General features: G+C 57.8%; 3 protein-coding genes across 5 annotated transcripts in view; 1 reads left to right on the plus strand and 2 right to left on the minus strand.

The window, feature by feature from the left end:
• Window positions 1–12382, minus strand: part of LOC125695655 (uncharacterized) — a 123205-nt gene extending 110823 nt beyond the window's left edge. Inside the window, exons 1-3 of the mRNA XM_048950368.1 lie at window positions 12365–12382; window positions 10265–10363; window positions 2816–3010 (exon numbers count right to left, since the gene is read on the minus strand). Of these exons, the coding sequence (XP_048806325.1) occupies window positions 2816–2965 (150 nt within the window). The 5' untranslated portion in view covers window positions 2966–3010; window positions 10265–10363; window positions 12365–12382. The remainder of the gene's footprint in view (window positions 1–2815; window positions 3011–10264; window positions 10364–12364) is intronic.
• The window catches only part of LOC125695654 (uncharacterized), a 90066-nt gene that overhangs the window by 56013 nt on the left and 14757 nt on the right, over window positions 1–19296 (plus strand). The gene's annotated exons all lie outside the window — the stretch shown is intronic.
• On the minus strand, window positions 3908–17140 carry LOC125695660 (uncharacterized). Of its 3 annotated transcripts, none has more exons than XM_048950376.1 (2): window positions 16492–17140; window positions 3908–4146 (listed from the first exon to the last, which is right to left on the minus strand). In XM_048950376.1, the coding sequence occupies exons 1-2, from the start codon at window positions 16735–16737 to the stop codon at window positions 3985–3987; spliced, it is 408 nt and encodes a 135-aa protein (XP_048806333.1). In that variant the 5' UTR covers window positions 16738–17140; the 3' UTR covers window positions 3908–3984. The 3 variants fall into 3 exon arrangements, with proteins under 3 accessions (XP_048806333.1, XP_048806332.1, XP_048806331.1); XM_048950375.1 differs by having other exon boundaries at window positions 3908–4176; XM_048950374.1 differs by lacking the exon at window positions 3908–4146 and adding an exon at window positions 10408–11063.

Genomic DNA, 19296 nt, shown 5'->3' on the forward strand with positions numbered 1-19296 from the left:
TCAGCCTGTCCAGGTCTTGCTGAATGGCAGCACAGCCTTCAGGCTGTCAGCCAATCCTCCCAACTTCGTATCATCACAAACTTGCTGATGGTGGCCACTATCCCCTCACCAAGGTCATTGATGAAGATGTTGAACAAGAGCGGACCCAGCACAGACCCCTGAGGAACACCGCTGCTTACAGGCCTCCAAGCGGCCTCTGCACCACCACCAACGACCCTCTGTGCTCTGCCAGTCAGCCAGTTCTCAACCCACCTCACTGTCCACTCATCTATCCCACACTTGCTCAGCTTTGTGATAAGGATGTCGTGGGGGACAGTATCAAATGCCTTGCTGAAATCAAGGTAGACTACATCCACTGCTCTGCCCCCATCCACCCAGCCAGAGACAACAGCATAGAAGGCCACCAGGTTGGTCAAGCACGACCTCCCCCTGGTGAACCCGTGCTGACTGCTCCTGATCACCTGCTCTTCTTCCAGTTGTCTGGAGATGACATCCAGCAGCAGCTGTTCCCTGACCTTTCCAGGGACAGAGGTGAGGCTGACTGGCCTATAATTGCCTGGGTCTTCCTTCTTGCTCTTTTTGAAGACCGCAGTGACATTGCCTGTCCTCCAGACTTCAGGCTCCATTCCCCTCAAGTCATCCCTGGACTCATTAAGGAAAAGGGTGACAGAGAACAAAGGGGAAACCACTGGCTACCAATGTGACAGCTTCCCAGGGGGGGGAGGGGTGGGGAAGTTTGGTGGGAGAGAAAACACCAGTGAATTCTGTTTCTCTCCACCTCAAGAAGGCTTTCCTCACTCTCTCACCACAGCCTCATAGGCAAGTTGATGACATACCAGGTAAAAAAGAGGGCTACGAGGTGGGCACAAAACTACCCCAAGGGCCAGACAGAGAGGGCTGCGAGAACTGGCAAAAAGCTCAGCTAGAAGCCAGTTAATAGAAAGGTGCCTTGGCCTCTGCCCAGCACCAGTAACGTTCCACCACTCCATCAGGGCCCTGGCAGCACAGTCTGCAGATGATGCAGAGGTACGAGGAGCAGTTTAAACAGCACATCATCGTGCAGTAATTCAAACACAGGAACTGCAAGGAGCGACAGGAAAACACTTGGCAAAGCAGTCGCCCCTCATGGCTCAGCAAAGCGCCCTCGCAGCGCCCTGGCACAACACGCGGCGCTGCCGTAACGCGCCTGAAGCCACTGGAGCTGCAGCAGCGCAGCACGGCTCAGTATCCTCCAAGCTCGAGGCTGAGCTCTGCTCCGAGGCACATTCACCTGCTGCCCACCCGCTGCCCTCTCCTCCTCCCCGCTCCCAGCGCTGCTCTTCACACCATCCCACCCACACCTCCGCTCCTCGTGCCCCAACGCCAGGCTGATGTGCAGGCCACGGCTGCCCGCGTGCAGCTGGGCTTCCCGGGGCAAACAGCAACCCTCAGCACAGCCCAGGGCTGAAAAAGCCACCAGGAAGAGAGGCAAGCTCCAGGGGCTGAGTGCAGGGACGCCTTGCTTCCTCCCGGGCCGCTTCCCCTCCTTCGTGCTTTTGCTAGCGGTCCTTGGAGAGCAAGGGCAGGCTCACAGCCTGTGGCCAGCAGTTACAGGTGGGCTGAAAGGCCACCCGTTGGGAAGACCAACAAGGAAACAGGGGAAAACCAGCAGAATTTCAGGGGAGAGCCGACTGGTTCATGGCCCCACGATTGCCAGCCCAAGCACGGCACCTTTTGACCAGCTACGGAAAGAGGCAGCACCGTGTGGAAAAAGTTGGTTTCGCTTTTATTCAATGCAAAAGGCTCTGGCTTGTATTTATCAACACAGCCCAAAATGAAACCCCAGCGCCCAGGGTTTCTGCTTAGCAATGAGTCATTCAGCCTCCAGGCAGACACAAGGAGAAGCCTGACCCTGTGGCTACGTCAGCTCCTCTCCCTCCAGGCCCGGCCAGCCGTACTTCAATCTCACACTAGACCGGCCCTGGCCCTGAAGAGACGCAGCCGGAAGGAACACAGCCTCTCCATCTCTTGCCATAGATGAAGACCTGGCTCTGGCAAGCCCTCTTTGCTTGGAATGCAGCACAAGCCCTTCCCTTCCAGGTGCCTCAGTTCCGCTGCCCTGTCCGTGACAGAGAAAGCACGGCCATGCCACAAAACTGGACGCTGACTCAGTCCGCTGCCTTTGGTGCCACCTCCGAGGAAGCATTCCAGCTGATTCGAGTGTCCTGTGGGCCTTCTCGCTCCAGCCCTGCTCGGTTCTTTTTGCTCTCCTTCTGGGCTTTCTTCCTCAGCAGAGCAGCACTTGCCTTGGCTTTCTTCACTGTCTGGCCAGACCGAGTCCCAAGACTGTGCCAGTCCTACAAGAATCAAGGCACAAACGGTCAGGGAACCTTCACAGGTAACAAGTGGCTGACAGCTCGCGTGGGGAGCTCAAGTCACCGCCCGGGCAGCTGTGGCTGCCAGCACTGCAAACCGCCTTCCTGACATCAGGGCACGCCAGAAACTCCCCTCTATCTCCTTCCCCAAAGTCCCATACGAACTGGAACTCAAAGCCATCTCCTGCAAGGCAGCGCCTGCACACGGCTTGGACACTGCCCGGCAGCACACACAGCACAGCAGCAGCAGCAGCAGGAGCAGCACGATACGATGAGTTTGCACCTCCAGGCTCCTTGCATGCCACCAGGAACAGCACGCACGCCCAAGGAAGGGCAGAACAAACTGCCGCACTCTCAGCAATGCCACGGTGCGCTACCGTAGGCAACGGCTCCAGCTGGTTCCCTCCCAGCCCATTGCCTCTGCATTTCTATCAACCTCTATCAAACAGAGCGCTACTTACTGTCTCTGGGCACTTGGGAACTGGCAGGGTTATGGCCCACACGCACACAAGCTGGAGAACGGCTCCAAACAAGAGGCCGGAGCGCAGCACGTTCTCCATCAGCGTGGGCTCAGGGATCTCAGGGGGCGAGAAATGCAGCTCAGTGGCCATAGCGCAGACAGCCTGCTGCTCTGCTGCTCTCCAGGAGGCTGCTTTCTACAAGGGGGAAACGAGAGCCATCATTCCATTCGTGCGCTCTGACGCTGTGACTTCCTGCTGGCAAAACCTCCCAGCCTGACTCACAGACGTGCTCTCAAGATAGCCTTGGTCTTCCGACCCAACCACAAGGAGGGACGCCAAACTTGCATTTCAGCAAGAGCTGAACAGGCAAGAATCAACTTCTCCCTGAGCTTGATCACGCACGCACGACCACTGTCTCATGAACACCAACAAGAGTATTCCTACCATCAGCTGCACATTTGCATCTACCTGGCTACGTACGTGTTCACGGCCTTGCTGCTGCTGTGCCGGATGGCACCAAGCACAGCAATAAAGCACGCAGAAAGCCCATCTGCTGAGGACAGGGGCATGAGCTGGACTCACGCCTAAGCACTGCTTACTGCAAAGGAAGGCACACCTACCTGCCAACGGCCACGCACGATGCTCGAGACACAGGCACTCACACACTGTTCTCCTGAGGCCCAATGCAACGGCGCAGCCACTCACACTCTGCTCCTCGACGGTCTGCAACACAAAAGTCACAAGCTGCAAATTCAATCCATCCAAGATGCCATCGGGCCTCCGTGCTCACGGCACTCGCACTCATGTCTTCGCATGAGCAATCAGGCGTGTGCTTACCGAGTGAGCGCTGCTCACTGCCACCTGACACCAGCAATCTACCCCTAACTGTCAAGTATGAACAGGAACCTATGCCTAACACTAAAACACTACAAGTAACCTATGCCTAACTCGAACAGAAGAACAGGAACCTATGCCTAACACTAAAAGACTAAAAGTAACCTATGCCTAACTCTAAAATGCGAACAATAATCTACTCCTAACACTAACACTAAGACTAAAATCAACAACAACAACAGAACTATAATTCCTGAAGCATTTAAATGGGAAGAGGAGAACTTGGCTCCCCAGGAGGCTCGGAGGAGGAGCTGATGGAAACTCATGCCACCCAGCTAATGCTGGGGGCGGGGGCCGCGCAGCGGGTAGGGAGCCGAGCGCCTGGACCAGCGGCGGTGGGACGGCGCCGATGCGGGGCCTGGCACGGTGGTGTGGTGCCAGGCCAGCTGTGCCGCAGGCGGATCCACCTCCATGGGCTCATCCGGAGGTGGATCCACCTCCATGGGCTCATCCGGAGGTGGATCCACCTCCATGGGCTCCACGGAGGTGGTCACAGCGCTGGTCCAGGCGCGATGGAAACGGAATCGCTGCCCCCTCCTCCGCTTGATCTTCAAGGCGGCCCCCCTCCTCCTCTTCGCTTCTGGGAAGCCAAGCTCCCTCTTCCCATTTAAAATAGGGCAAATTGTGCCCCTCGCTCTCTTCACTCCAGGCATGGCTGCCAGAGCACACAGAGGCGAGTGCGTTGGCCGGGGCAGCGGTGACCAAGGTGACGGCTGTGATGCGGCGAAGGTTCTAAAATGGCAGCCGCACTGCTGGCAATGGCGTTCCACATGGCATGAGGAGGGGGCTGCAGGACAGGGCACAGGACGGCAGCTAGAAGGCACTCCCCGTGCCCAGCGGGCAGCCCTTCTCTCTGTGGCAAGGAAGAGGCCACAGAGGAGCTGGCCCCGAGCAAAGGGCCCTCGGCCTCCTTCATCCTCTCCCTTCTTCCACACGGGAATCTCTTGGGGCTGGCACACGCAGCACACAGCGCCGTGTTCAGGGGCCTCCCGAGCCCAGCGCCAACAACAGCAGGCTCCAAAGCGCACCTCACCACGCCTGCCTCCTGGCACACACAAGCTCCGCTTTCCACCTTAGCACCCAGCGCCTCTTCTTGCGCCTCACGGCTGCGGATTCAACCATTCCCTACCAGAAATACCGCCAGCTGCATTTTCATTACAACCACTCTCACTCCATTCCACATCCGCGCACAATGCTGGCACACACACACGGGGCCACCCTGGCTCACCGATGCCTCGCGGGGACCCACACAACAGCAGGAGCCAAGCAGGCAGAAACGTGCCGTGCTCCTGACTGATGGCAGTCTGAAAATCTCCCTCTCCCTCCCCCCCACTCGACTAAGGCAGCACTTCTCCCAAGCAACAAACACAATCACACACAACTGCAGCCCTGCCTCGTCCCGACAACGGACGTCCACAGGAAGCACATCTTCACAAACCTTCTTCCAGCTCCGCACCCTCCGGCCAACACAGCACCCACGCGCCTTGCTCCACTGCCCGCCCGCCCGCCCGCCCAGGCTTTGCTGGCGACAACTCGGCCCTACGGGGCCTCCTCCTTCACACACCCCAAACACCAACACAGCTCCGCACTCGCACGGCCTTCCCTGAGAGGAAGCTGCCCCCCGACCCCGCACCACTCGCCGGCGCCGCATGCATCACCTCTGCGTGCCAGCAGCACCGCCAGCTCCTCCCCCGAGCGCCCCTCCATGCCCCCGCACCCAGGCTCGACCCCGTTTTTTCCCCTTAAATACAACTTTTTCTGCCAGAAATTCCTGTTTTTCCTATTAAATCTGGGGTCTTTCTCCTTATACGTGGCTTTTTCTGCTAGAAATCCCTGTTTTTCCATGAAATCGGGGGTTTTCTACCAGGAATCCCTGTTTCTCTCCTAAAATCTGGGGTTTTTTTCCCCTTAAATATGGCTTTTTCAGCTAGAAATCCCTGTTTTCCCCTTCAATCTAAGGTTTTTTCCCCTTAAATATGGCTTTTTCTCCCAGAAATCTATGTTTTTCCCCTTAAATCTGGGGTATTTCCCCTTACATGTGGTTTTTTCTGCTAGAAATCCCTGTTTTTCCTCTTAAATCCAATGTTTTCTCGCAGAAATCCCTGTTTTCAACTTAAATATGGCTTTTTCTCCCAGATATCCCTGTTTCTCCCCTTAAAAACAGGGTTTTTCCCCTTAAATATGGCTTTTTCTGCTAGATATCCCTGTTTTTCCATTAAATCTGGGATTTTCTCCCAGAAATCCCTGTTTTTCCTCTTATATCTGGGGGTTTCCCCTTAAAAATGGCTTTTTCTCCCAGAAATCCCTGTTTTTTCCCCTTCAATCTGGGGTTTTCACAGAATTGTAGGGGTTGGAAGGGACCTCCAGAGCTCATCGTGTCCAACCCCCTGCCAAAGCAGGTTCCCTACAGCAGGTCGCACAGGTCGGCATCCAGGCAGGTCTTGGACATCTGCAGAGAAGGAGACTCCCCCACCTCCCTGGGCAGCCTGTTCCAGTGCTCCGTCACCTCACTGTACAGAAGTTCCTTCGCACATTGGTGCAGAACTTCCTATGCTGCAGTTTCCGGCCGTTTCCCCTTGTCCTGTCTCCACTCACCACTGAAAACAGTCCGGCCTCGCCATTCAGCCCCCCACACCTTAGATATTTATAGACCTGGATCAGGTCCCCTCTCAGTCTTCTTTTCTCCAGGCTGAACAGACCCAGTTCTCTCAGCCTTTCTTCATAGCAGAGATGCTCCAGGCCCCTCACCATCTTTGTGGCCCTCCGCTGGACTGTTTCCAAGAGATCCCTGTCTGTTTTGTACTGGGGAGCCCAGAACTGGACGCAGTGCTCCAGATGAGGTCTTACCAGGGCAGAGTAGAGGGGGAGGATCACCTCCCTCGACCTGCTGGCCACGCTCTTTTTAATGCACCCCAGGATGCCATTGGCCCTCTTGGCCACAAGGGCACACTGCTGGCTCATGGCCAACCTGTCGTCCACCAGGACACCCAGGTCCCTCTCCGCAGAGCTCCCCTCCAGCAGCTCATCCCCCAACCTGTAGTGGTGCATGCAATTATTCCTCCCCAGATGCAAGACTCTACACTTGCTTTTGTTAAACCTCATCCGGTTTTTTTCTGCCCAGCTCTCAGCCTGTCCAGGTCTTGCTGAATGGCAGCACAGCCTTCAGGCTGTCAGCCAATCCTCCCAACTTCGTATCATCACAAACTTGCTGAGGTTGGCCATTATCCCCTCACCAAGGTCATTGATGAAGATGTTGAACAAGAGCGGACCCAGCACAGACCCCTGAGGAACACCGCTGGTTACAGGCCTCCAAGCGGCCTCTGCACCACCACCAACAACCCTCTGTGCTCTGCCAGTCAGCCAGTTCTCAACCCACCTCACTGTCCACTCATCTATCCCACACTTGCTCAGCTTTGTGATAAGGATGTCGTGGGGGACAGTATGAAATGCCTTGCTGAAATCAAGGTAGGCTACATCCACTGCTCTGCCCCCATCCACCCAGCCAGAGACAACAGCATAGAAGGCTACCAGGTTGGTCAAGCACGACCTCACCCTGGTGAACCCGTGCTGACTACTCCTGATCACCTCCTCTTGTTCCAGTTGTCTGGAGATGACATCCTGCACAGCTGTTCCCTCACCTTTCCAAGGACAGAGGTGAGGCTGACTGGCCTATAATTGCCTGGGTCTTCCTTCTTTCTCTTTTTGAAGACCGCAGTGACATTGCCTGTCCTCCAGACTTCAGGCTCCATTCCCCTCAAGTCGTCCCTGGACTCATTAAGGAAAAGGGTGACAGAGAACAAAGGGGAAACCACTGGCTACCAATGTGACAGCTTCCCACGGGGGGGAGGGGCGGGGAAGTTTGGTGGGAGAGAAAACACCAGTGAATTCCGTTTCTCTCCACCTCAAGAAGGCTTTCCTCACTCTCTCACCACAGCCTCATAGGCAAGTTGATGACATACCAGGTAAAAAAGAGGGCTACGAGGTGGGCACAAAACTACCCCAAGGGCCAGGCAGAGAGGGCTGCGAGAAGTGGCAAAAAGCTCAGCTAGAAGTCAGTTAATAGAAAGGTGCCTTGGCCTCTGCCCAGCACCAGTAACGTTCCACCACTCCATCAGGGCCCTGGCAGCACAGTCTGCAGAGGATGCAGAGGTACGAGGAGCAGTTTAAACAGCACATCATCGTGCAGTAATTCAAACGCAGGAACTGCAAGGAGCGACAGGAAAACACTTGGCAAAGCAGTCGCCCCTCATGGCTCAGCAAAGCGCCCTCGCAGCGCCCTGGCACAACACGCGGCGCTGCCGTAACGCGCCTGAAGCCACTGGAGCTGCAGCAGCGCAGCACGGCTCGGTGTCCTCCAAGCTCGAGGCTGAGCTCTGCTCCGAGGCACATTCACCTGCCGCCCACCCGCTGCCCTCTCCTCCTCCCCGCTCCCAGCGCTGCTCTTCACACCATCCCACCCACACCTGCGCTCCTCGTGCCCCAACGCCAGGCTGATGTGCAGGCCACGGCTGCCCGCGTGCAGCTGGGCTTCCCAGGGCAAACAGCAACCCTCAGCACAGCCCAGGGCTGAAAAAGCCACCAGGAAGAGAGGCAAGCTCCAGGGGCTGAGTGCAGGGACGCCTTGCTTCCTCCCGGGCCGCTTCCCCTCCTTCGTGCTTTTGCTAGCGGTCCTTGGAGAGCAAGGGCAGGCTCACAGCCTGTGGCCAGCAGTTACAGGTGGGCTGAAAGGCCACCCGTTGGGAAGACCAACAAGGAAACGGGGGAAAACCAGCAGAATTTCAGGGGAGAGCCGACCGGTTCATGGCCCCACGATTGCCAGCCCAAGCACGGCACCTTTTGACCAGCTACGGAAAGAGGCAGCACCGTGTGGAAAAAGTTGGTTTCGCTTTTATTCAATGCAAAAGGCTCGGGCTTGTATTTATCAACACAGCCCAAAATGAAACCCCAGCGCCCAGGGTTTCTGCTTAGCAATGAGTCATTCAGCCTCCAGGCAGACACAAGGAGAAGCCTGACCCTGTGGCTACGTCAGCTCCTCTCCCTCCAGGCCCGGCCAGCCGTACTTCAGTCTCACACTAGACCGGCCCTGGCCCTGAAGAGACGCAGCCGGAAGGAACACAGCCTCTCCATCTCTTGCCATAGATGAAGACCTGGCTCTGGCAAGCCCTCTTTGCTTGGAATGCAGCACAAGCCCTTCCCTTCCAGGTGCCTCAGTTCCACTGCCCTGTCCGTGACAGAGAAAGCACGGCCATGCCACAAAACCGGACGCTGACTCAGTCCGCTGCCTTTGGTGCCACCTCCGAGGAAGCATTCCAGCTGATTCGAGTGTCCTGTGGGCCTTCTCGCTCCAGCCCTGCTCGGTTCTTTTTGCTCTCCTTCTGGGCTTTCTTCCTCAGCAGAGCAGCACTTGCCTTGGCTTTCTTCACTGTCTGGCCAGACCGAGTCCCAAGACTGTGCCAGTCCTACAAGAATCAAGGCACAAACGGTCAGGGAACCTTCACAGGTAACAAGTGGCTGACAGCTCGCGTGGGGAGCTCAAGTCACCGCCCGGGCAGCTGTGGCTGCCAGCACTGCAAACCGCCTTCCTGACATCAGGGCACGCCAGAAACTCCCCTCTATCTCCTTCCCCAAAGTCCCATACGAACTGGAACTCAAAGCCATCTCCTGCAAGGCAGCGCCTGCACAGGGCTTGGACACTGCCCGGCAGCACACACAGCACAGCAGCAGCAGCAGCAGCACGATAAGATGAGTTTGCACCTCCAGGCTCCTTGCGTGTCACCAGGAACAGCACGCACGCCCAAGGAAGGGCAGAACAAACTGCCGCACTCTCAGCAATGCCGCGGCGCGCTACCATAGGCAACGGCTCCAGCTGGTTCCCTCCCAGCCCATTTCCTCAGCATTTCTATCAACCTCTATCAAACAGAGCGCTACTTACTGTCTCTGGGCACTTGGGAACCGGCAGGGTTATGGCCCACACGCACGCAAGCTGGAAAACGGCCCCAAACAAGAGGCCGGAGCGCAGCACGTTCTCCATCAGCGTGGGCTCAGGGATCTCAGGGGGCGAGAAATGCAGCTCAGCGACCATAGCGCAGACAGCCTGCTGCTCTGCTGCTCTCCAGGAGGCTGCTTTCTACAAGGGGGAAACGAGAGCCATCATTCCATTCGTGCGCTCCGACGCTGTGACTTCCTGCTGGCAAAACCTCCCAGCCTGACTCACAGACGTGCTCTCAAGATAGCCTTGGTCTTCCGACCCAACCACAAGGAGGGACGCCAAACTTGCATTTCAGCAAGAGCTGAACAGGCAAGAATCAACTTCTCCCTGAGCTTGATCGCACACGCACGACCACTGTCTCATGAACACTAACAACAAGAGTATTCCTACCATCAGCTGCACATTTGCATCTACCTGGCTACGTACGTGTTCACGGCCTTGCTGCTGCTGTGCCGGATGGCACCAAGCACAGCAATAAAGCACGCAGAAAGCCCATCTGCTGAGGACAGGGGCATGAGCTGGGCTCACGCCTAAGCACTGCTTACTGCAAAGGAAGGCACACCTACCTGGCAACGGCCACGCAGGATGCTCGACACACACTCACACACTGTTCTCCTGAGGCCCAACGCAACGTCGCAGCCACTCACACTCTGCTCCTCAACGGTCTGCAACACAAAAGTCACAAGCTGCAAATTCAATCCATCCAAGATGCCATCGGGCCTCCGTGCTCACGGCACTCGCACTCATGTCTTCGCATGAGCAATCAGGCGTGTGCTTACCGAGTGAGCGCTGCTCACTTCCACCTGACACCAGCAATCGACCCCTAACTGTCAAGTATGAACAGGAACCTATGCCTAACACTAAAAGACTACAACTAACCTATGCCTAACTCGAACAGAAGAACAGGAACCTATGCCTAACACTAAAACACTACAAGTAACCTATGCCTAACTCGAACAGAAGAACAGGAACCTATGCCTAACACTAAAAGACTAAAAGTAACCTATGCCTAACTCTAAAATACGAACAATAATCTACTCCTAACACTAACACTAAGACTAAAATCAACAACAACAACAGAACTATAATTCCTGAAGCATTTAAATGGGAAGAGGAGAACTTGGCTCCCCAGGAGGCTCGGAGGAGGAGCTGATGGAAACTCATGCCACCCAGCTAATGCTGGGGGCGGGGGCCGCGCAGCGGGTAGGGAGCCGAGCGCCTGGACCAGCGGCGGTGGGACGGCGCCGATGCGGGGCCTGGCACGGTGGTGTGGTGCCAGGCCAGCTGTGCCGCAGGCGGATCCACCTCCATGGGCTCATCTGGAGGTGGATCCACCTCCATGGGCTCATCCGGAGGTGGATCCACCTCCATGGGCTCCACGGAGGTGGTCACAGCGCTGGTCCAGGCGCGATGGAAACGGAATCGCTGCCCCCTCCTCCGCTTGATCTTCAAGGCGGCCCCCCTCCTCCTCTTCGCTTCTGGGAAGCCAAGCTCCCTCTTCCCATTTAAAATAGGGCAAATTGCGCCCCTCGCTCTCTTCACTCCAGGCATGGCTGCCAGAGCTCTCAGAGGCGAGTGCGTTGGCCGGGGCAGCGGTGACCAAGGTGACGGCTGTGATGCGGCGAAGGTTCTAAAATGGCAGCCGCACTGCTGGCAATGGCGTTCCACATGGCATGAGGAGGGGGCTGCAGGACAGGGCACGGGACGGCAGCTAGAAGGCACTCCCCGTGCCCAGCGGGCAGCCCTTCTCTCCGGCAAGGAAGAGGCCACAGAGGAGCTGGCCCTGAGCAAAGGGCCCTCGGCCTCCTTCATCGTCTCCCTTCTTCCACACGGGAATCTCTTGGGGCTGGCACACGCAGCACACAGCGCCATGTTCAGGGGCCTCCCGAGCCCAGCGCCAACAACAGCAGGCTCCAAAGCGCACCTCACCACGCCTGCCTCCTGGCACACACAAGCTCCGCTTTCCACCTTAGCACCCAGCGCCTCTTCTTGCGCCTCACGGCTGCGGATTCAACCATTCCCTACCAGAAATACCGCCAGCTGCATTTTCATTACAACCACTCTCACTCCATTCCACATCCGCGCACAATGCTGGCACACACACACGGGGCCACCCTGGCTCACCGATGCTTCGCGGGGACCCACACAACAGCATGAGCCAAGCAGGCAGAAACGTGCCGTGCTCCTGACTGATGGCAGTCTGAAAATCTCCCTCTCCCTCCCCCCCACTCGACTAAGGCAGCACTTCTCCCAAGCAACAAACACAATCACACACAACTGCAGCCCTGCCTCGTCCCGACAACGGACGTCCACAGGAAGCACATCTTCACAAACCTTCTTCCAGCTCCGCACCCTCCGGCCAACACAGCACCCACGCGCCTTGCTCCACTGCCCGCCCGCCCGCCCGCCCAGGCTTTGCTGGCGACAACTCGGCCCTACGGGGCCTCCTCCTTCACACACCCCAAACACCAACACAGCTCCGCACTCGCACGGCCTTCCCTGAGAGGAAGCTGCCCCCCGACCCCGCACCACTCGCCGGCGCCGCACGCATCGCCTCTGCGTGCCGGCAGCACCGCCAGCTCCTCCCCCGAGCGCCCCTCCATGCCCCCGCACCCAGGCCCGACCCCGCTCCCAGCACACAGCCCGCTCCTCCCGGCCCCGCTCACCGGCCCGGCGCCGCCATGCCGCGCTGCCCCGGAAGTGCTCTCTGCCAGCACGAAGCACTTCCTGCCCCGGCCCTACCAACCGCCTGCGGCGTCACGTTGCTGAGGGCGGCCTGGGGGCGGCCCGGGGCCTGGACGAGGGGGAGGGGCAGCTGGGGGGCTCCGCTGCCGGTTTCCCCTCGGGTGGCGCCGGCGGCGTGCAACTTGTCTTCTTTTCTGCCTTTTCCCTTTTCCCCCTTTTGCTTTCCTTTGCCTTTCTTTTCTTTGCCTTGCTTCTCTTTTCCTTTCCTTTTCTCTTTCTCTCTTCCCCTTCACATTTCCCTTTTTCTTTCCTTTCATTTCTTACTTTCTTCCCCTCCTCTCCCCTCCCTTCCGTTTGCTTTCTGTCCACACTCAGTCTGCACATCTCCAATGGACATGCCTGGGGAAGATCACCTACGCAGGCAATAAATGGCTTGTGCTGTGCTTCACTGCTTTGTGCTCTTGAAAGACACTGACTTGTTTTGCCCTTTCCTAACCCCCAAGTATCAGGAGGGCCCGGCTGGCTGTGCTGCGGAGCCTTATCACCCCACAGTCTGAAGACTTGGGGGAAAAGCTCAGCAGCTACGTAGCTGCCAAGGGAAGATTTCATGCCCTGGCCTTCATACAGCCCGGCTCTCCCCGCTCTGCTCTGCTCTCCTGGCATCCCCTGCAGCCCCTGTGCTGCGACAAACATGAGCGCGGCTCGGGCCCAACGCCCTCCCTGCTGCACGCCCTCTCACGGCCCCATGTGCTGCACCCACACCACTGCCCCAGCCCCGCAGCCCTCCTGCCCGCAGCGCAGCCCCACGCACCGGGCTCGGCCCCAGCCCCCAGGAGCTGATGGAGGTGACTCAGCCATCGCTGCATCCACACCCAAACCTAACACGCACTAACCGCTCCTCAATACTCCGTTTCCCCCCTTTGCAGCCAGCTCCTTGGCTGCACACAGCCCGACAATCCGGTCTTTCCTCTCCAGCAGTGCAGCCGGCAGGCGGGCAGGCAGGCAGGCAGGCAGCAGAAGGCAGTGCCGTGTAGCACGCTGGACCCAGTGCACCGTGCAGGCTCCTTCGTGGAAGGAGGAAGATGCCGACGCGCCAAGCCAAAATGGCAGGCAGACACTCTTGATGTGCAGCCCCTCCCCTCCCCTCCTCTCCCCTCCCCTCCCCTCCTTTCCCCTCCCCTCCCCTCAGCTCTCTCGGGCTCCGGCTCAGCAAGGTGCCCTCGCAGCACCCAGACGCTCCACACGCGGCGCTGCCCATGACGTGCTCGAAGCCATTGCAGCTGAAGCAGCGCAGCACAGCTTGCTGCCCTCCCGGCTCACGCCTGAGCTCTGGGCCCGAGGCGCGCTCACCTGCAGCCCTCCCGCTGCCCTCTCCTCCTGCCCCACTCCCAGCGCTGCTCTTCACACCAGCCCACCCGCACTTGAACTCCTCGCGGCTCAATGGGACGCTGACGTGCAGGCCACGGCTGCCCGCAGGTACAGCTGGCCTTCCCAGGGCAAGCAGGAACAGTCAGTGCTACTACACAAGGCTGAAAAAGCCACCAGGCAAGCTGGAGAGACAAGCTCAAGGGGCTGAGTGCAAGGATACCTTTCTTCCTCGCGCGCTGCTTCCTCTCCTTTTGTTTCTCTCAGTCCTCACAGAGCAAGCTGATGCTCACACGCTCCGCTAGCAGTTGCGCTTTGGCTGAAAGGCCACCCCTTGGCAAGACCAGCATGGAAACGCGGGAAAAGCAGCTCCATCTCCAGGGAGGGACGTGAAGCCGGCCGGTTCATTGCCCTGCCACTGCCAGCCCAAGCCAGGCATGTTTGGACCAGCTACTCAAAGAGGCAGCACCAGGTGTAAAAGGTTTCTTTCCCTTTTATTTTAAACTAAGGGATTTGGGTTGCATGTTGTAGATATGTCAATAGACAATAAAATAGCCTGGATACCGCTCATGACCAGCGACATGCGGTAAGTTCACCTCATCATCAACATTCTGAAACAGCTATCGAGCTGAAGGACCCTGAAGGAATGCAGCGTCCCCAGCTCTTGCCAGACATGAAATCCTGCACAGGCAAAGTCCGATTTGTTGGTCACACATCAGAAGCCCTTCCAGCTTCCTCAGTTCCTCTCCAATGTCCGGGCAAGGGAAAGCACGGCCACGCCACAAAACCAGACGTACAGTGCGCTGCCTTTGGAGCACCTCTCAGCAAGCATTCCCGCTGCTTCCTTTGGCCTTTGAGGCTTAGCGCTCAAGCCCTCACCGTTTCTTTTTGCTTTCCTTCTTGGCTTTCTTGCTTAGCTGTGCAGCACTTGCCTGTGGTTTCTTCACCGTCTCCCCAGTCTTAGACTCCAAGCCGTCCGAGTCCTACAGGAATCAATTCACAAACAGTAAGGGAACTTTCTGACAATTGCCTGACAGCTCGCTTTGGGAGCTCAAGTCACCTGACTGGGCAGCTTTGGGTGCCAGTGCTGCATATTGCCTTCCTGACATCAGGGCACAACAGAAACTCCACCTCTGTCTTGTTCCCAAAAATCCCACATAAACTACAGTCTACAGGCCTTGCCTGCAAGGCAGTCCCTGCACAGGGGGACGCCCTGCCTGCCACTCACAGGCCACAGCAGCAGCAGCAGCAGATGAGCTTGCACCTCCAGGCTCCTTGCGTGCCACCACGAACAGCACGCACGCCCAAGGAAGGGCAGAACAAACTGCCGCACTCTCAGCAATGCCGCGGCGCGCTACCGTAGGCAACGGCTCCAGCTGGTTCCCTCCCAGCCCATTTCCTCTGCATTTCTATCAACCTCTATCAAACAGAGCGCTACTTACTGTCTCTGGGCACTTGGGAACTGGCAGGGTTATGGCCCACACGCACACAAGCTGGAAAACGGCTCCAAAGAAGAGGCCGGAGCGCAGCACGTTCTCCATCAACGTGGGCTCAGGGATCTCAGGGGGCGAGAAATGCAGCTCAGCGGCCATAGTGCAGACAGCCTGCTGCTCTGCTGCTCTCCAGGAGGCTGCTTTCTACAAGGGGGAAACGAGAGCCATCATTCCATTCGTGCGCTCCGACGCTGTGACTTCCTGCTGGCAAAACCTCCCAGCCTGACTCACAGACGTGCTCTCAAGATAGCCTTGGTCTTCCGACCCAACCACAAGGAGGGACGCCAAACTTGCATTTCAGCAAGAGCTGAACAGGCAAGAATCAACTTCTCCCTGAGCTTGATCGCACACGCACGACCACTGTCTCATGAACACTAACAACAAGAGTATTCCTACCATCAGCTGCACATTTGCATCTACCTGGCTACGTACGTGTTCACGGCCTTGCTGCTGCTGTGCCGTACGGCACCAAGCACAGCAATAAAGCACGCAGAAAGCCCATCTGCTGAGGACAGGGGGATGAGCTGGGCTCACGCCTAAGCACTGCTTACTGCAAAGGAAGGCACACCTACCTGGCAACGGCCACGCAGGATGCTCGACACACACTCACACACTGTTCTCCTGAGGCCCAATGCAACGGCGCAGCCTCTCACACTCTGCTCCTCGACGGTCTGCAACACAAAAGTCACAAGCTGCAAATTAAATCCATCCAAGATGCCATCGGGCCTCCGTGCTCATGGCACTCGCACTCATGTCTTCGCATGAGCAATCAGGCGTGTGCTTACCGAGTAAGTGCTGCTCACTGCCACCTGACACCAGCAATCTACCCCTAACTGTCAAGTATGAACAGGAACCTATGCCTAACACTAAAAGACTACAACTAACCTATGCGTAACTCTAACAGAAGAACAGGAACCTATGCCTAACACTAAAAGACTAAAAGTAACCTATGCCTAACTCTAAAATACGAACAATAATCTACTCCTAACACTAACACTAAACACTAAAATCAGCAACAACAACGAAACTATAATTCCTGAAGCATTTAAATGGGAAGAGGAGAACTTGGCTCCCCAGGAGGCTCGGAGGAGGAGCTGATGGAAACTCATTCCACCCAGCTAATGCTGGGGGCGGGGGCCGCGCAGCGGGTAGGGAGCCGAGCGCCTGGACCAGCGGCGGTGGGACGGCGCCGATGCGGGGCCTGGCACGGTGGTGTGGTGCCAGGCCAGCTGTGCCGCAGGCGGATCCACCTCCATGGGCTCATCCGGAGGTGGATCCACCTCCATGGGCTCATCCAGAGGTGGATCCACCTCCATGGGCTCCACGGAGGTGGTCACAGCGCTGGTCCAGGCGCGATGGAAACGGAATCGCTGCCCCCTCCTCCGCTTGATCTTCAAGGCGGCCCCCCTCCTCCTCTTCGCTTCTGGGAAGCCAAGCTCCTTCTTCCCATTTAAAAGAGGGCAAAATTCGCCCCTCGCTCTCTTCACTCCAGGCATGGCTGCCAGAGCTCACAGAGGCGAGTGCGTTGGCCGGGGCAGCGGTGACCAAGGTGACGGCTGTGATGCGGCGAAGGTTCTAAAATGGCAGCCGCACTGCTGGCAATGGCGTTCCACATAGCATGAGGAGGGGGCTGCAGGACAGGGCACGGGACGGCAGCTAGAAGGCACTCCCCGTGCCCAGCGGGCAGCCCTTCTCTCCGGCAAGCAAGAGGCCACAGAGGAGCCGGCCCCGAGAAAAGGGCCCTCGGCCTCCTTCATCCTCTCCCTTCTTCCACACGGGAATCTCTTGGGGCTGGCACACGCAGCACACAGCGCCATGTTCAGGGGCCTCCCGAGCCCAGCGCCAACAACAGCAGGCTCCAAAGCGCACCTCACCACGCCTGCCTCCTGGCACACACAAGCTCCGCTTTCCACCTTAGCACCCAGCACCTCTTCTTGCGCCTCACGGCTGCAGATTCAACCATTCCCTACCAGAAATACCGCCAGCTGCATTTTCATTACAACCACTCTCACTCCATTCCACATCCGCGCACAATGCTGGCACACACACACGGGGCCACCCTGGCTCACCGATGCCTCGCGGGGACCCACACAACAGCAGGAGCCAAGCAGGCAGAAACGTGCCGTGCTCCTGACTGATGGCAGTCTGAAAATCTCCCTCTCCCTCTCCCCCAATCGACTAAGGCAGCACTCCTCCCAAGCAACAAACACAATCACACACAACTGCAGCCCTGCCTCGTCCCGACAACGGACGTCCACAGGAAGCACATCTTCACAAACCTTCTTCCAGCTCCGCACCCTCCGGCCAACACAGCACCCACGCGCCTTGCTCCACTGCCCGCCCGCCCCCCCAGGCTTTGCTGGTGACAACTCGGCCCTATGGGGCCTCCTCCTTTACATACCCCAAACACCAACACAGCTCCGCACTCGCACGGCCTTCCCTGAGAGGAAGCTGCCCCCCGACCCCGCACCACTCGCCGGCGCTGCACGCATCGCCTCTGCGTGCCGGCAGCACCGCCAGCTCCTCCCCCGAGCGCCCCTCCATGCCCCCGCACCCAGGCCCGACCCCGTTCCCAGCACACAGCCCGCTCCTCCCAGCCCCGCTCACCGGCCCGGCGTCGCCATGCCGCGCTGCCCCGGAAGTGCTCTCCGCCGGCACGAAGCACTTCCTGCCCCGGCCCTACCAACCGCCTGCGGCGTCACGTTGCTGAGGGCGGCCTGGGGGCGGCCCGGGGCCTGGACAAGGGGGAGGGGCAGCTGGGGGGGGCCGCTGCCGGTTGCCCCTCGGGTGGCGCCGGCGGCATGTTCTAACTGAAATCCCTGTTGCTTTCCCCTTAACTCTGGGTTTTTTTTCCCTTAAATATGGCTTTTTCTGCCAGAAATCCCTGTTATTCCTGTTAAATACAGCTTTTTCTGCTAGAAATCCCTGTTTATCCCCTTAAATACAACTTTTTCTGCCAGAAATTCCTGTTTTTCCTATTAAATCTGGGGTATTTCCCCTTACATGTGGTTTTTCTGCTAGAAATCCCTGTTTTTCCCACTAAATCTGGCTTTTTTCCCATGACAGTGTCCCTGCTCCAGTGCCACCCTTATTGTGACAGACTTCTGCCATCGGTCCCATCTAAACTCTCTCTCTTTGCCCTTCTTTCTTGCCGCCCCCTCCAGACACCGAAGGCCAGAAGCAGAACACGGCAGCACACACGTGTCCGTGTGCATGAACACGGCGTGTGCAGCGAGGGCTCTGCACAAGGCTGTGTGGCTTTGCACACCTTTGCCCGTGCGTTCAGATGGTTGCGCACAGGTGTGCCAGGAGGTGCAGGCAGTGTGTGTGAGTGCACAGGGTTGTGTGAGTGCGCCAGGAAGTCGTTGGAGCAGCAGCTCCTGGCTGCCGCTGCACAAATCGGGCCGTGCGCTCTGTGTCCATCTCTACTGGTGATGTTTTTATTGACCACAACCAAAGTTTAGTTGGAGTTGGGCGGCACTCGCAGCGCTGCCCTGTAACGCCGCGCGCCGCAGCGCTGCCGGCTGATGCTGCTCCTCTCAGTCCCTCAGCTGCAGCTGCTGCATCATCTCCACCAGGCTGTTCATTGTGGAGCACTGGAAAGAAACAGAGTGAGTGTAGAAACAATGTGGGGAGCTCTCCTTCAGAAAGGCTGATCAGGACACTTGCAGAACGGCCCCATGCAGCACAGCACGTTCCTGCCGTTCAGGTCGCTGGCGTTACTTCCCACAGCAGCTGCCTATGCTAAGATTCATGCTCTGCTGGGGGAACGAGGTTTCCAAGGTCGCAGTGCCCGACATGGCAAGGCTCCTTATGGCAGCAAAACCCTCCGGCCGTTACCAACAGCGTCCTTCTGAAGGCAGAGGAAGGCACCCAAGCTCGCCTGGGCAGCTCTCACTGACAGCGTGACTTCCTCAGACACACAGCTGGGTGTTTTTCTGTGACATCACTGCCCTCAGGACCTTACAGCATCTTTCACGGCTGTCAGACAGAGGCACTGAGGGCAACAAGAGCCGTGTCTGTGCTCGCCAAGGACTCACCTCTGCATGTGCAGC

This window comes from Lagopus muta, chromosome 7, assembly GCF_023343835.1.
Source record: "Lagopus muta isolate bLagMut1 chromosome 7, bLagMut1 primary, whole genome shotgun sequence".
In the NCBI taxonomy this organism is placed as follows: Eukaryota; Metazoa; Chordata; class Aves; order Galliformes; family Phasianidae; genus Lagopus; species Lagopus muta.

What these genes read in the sequence shown, in the direction of transcription:
- LOC125695660 (XM_048950375.1), bottom strand. Translation starts at nt 16,737, where the DNA reads ATGCCTGGAGTGAAGAGAGCGAGGGGCGAATTTTGCCCTCTTTTAAAT. An exon ending in CTCCGGATGAGCCCATGGAG is followed by an intron (nt 4,177 to 16,491) that starts GTGGATCCGCCT and finishes GAGCCCATGGAG; the next exon opens with GTGGATCCACCTCCGGATGA.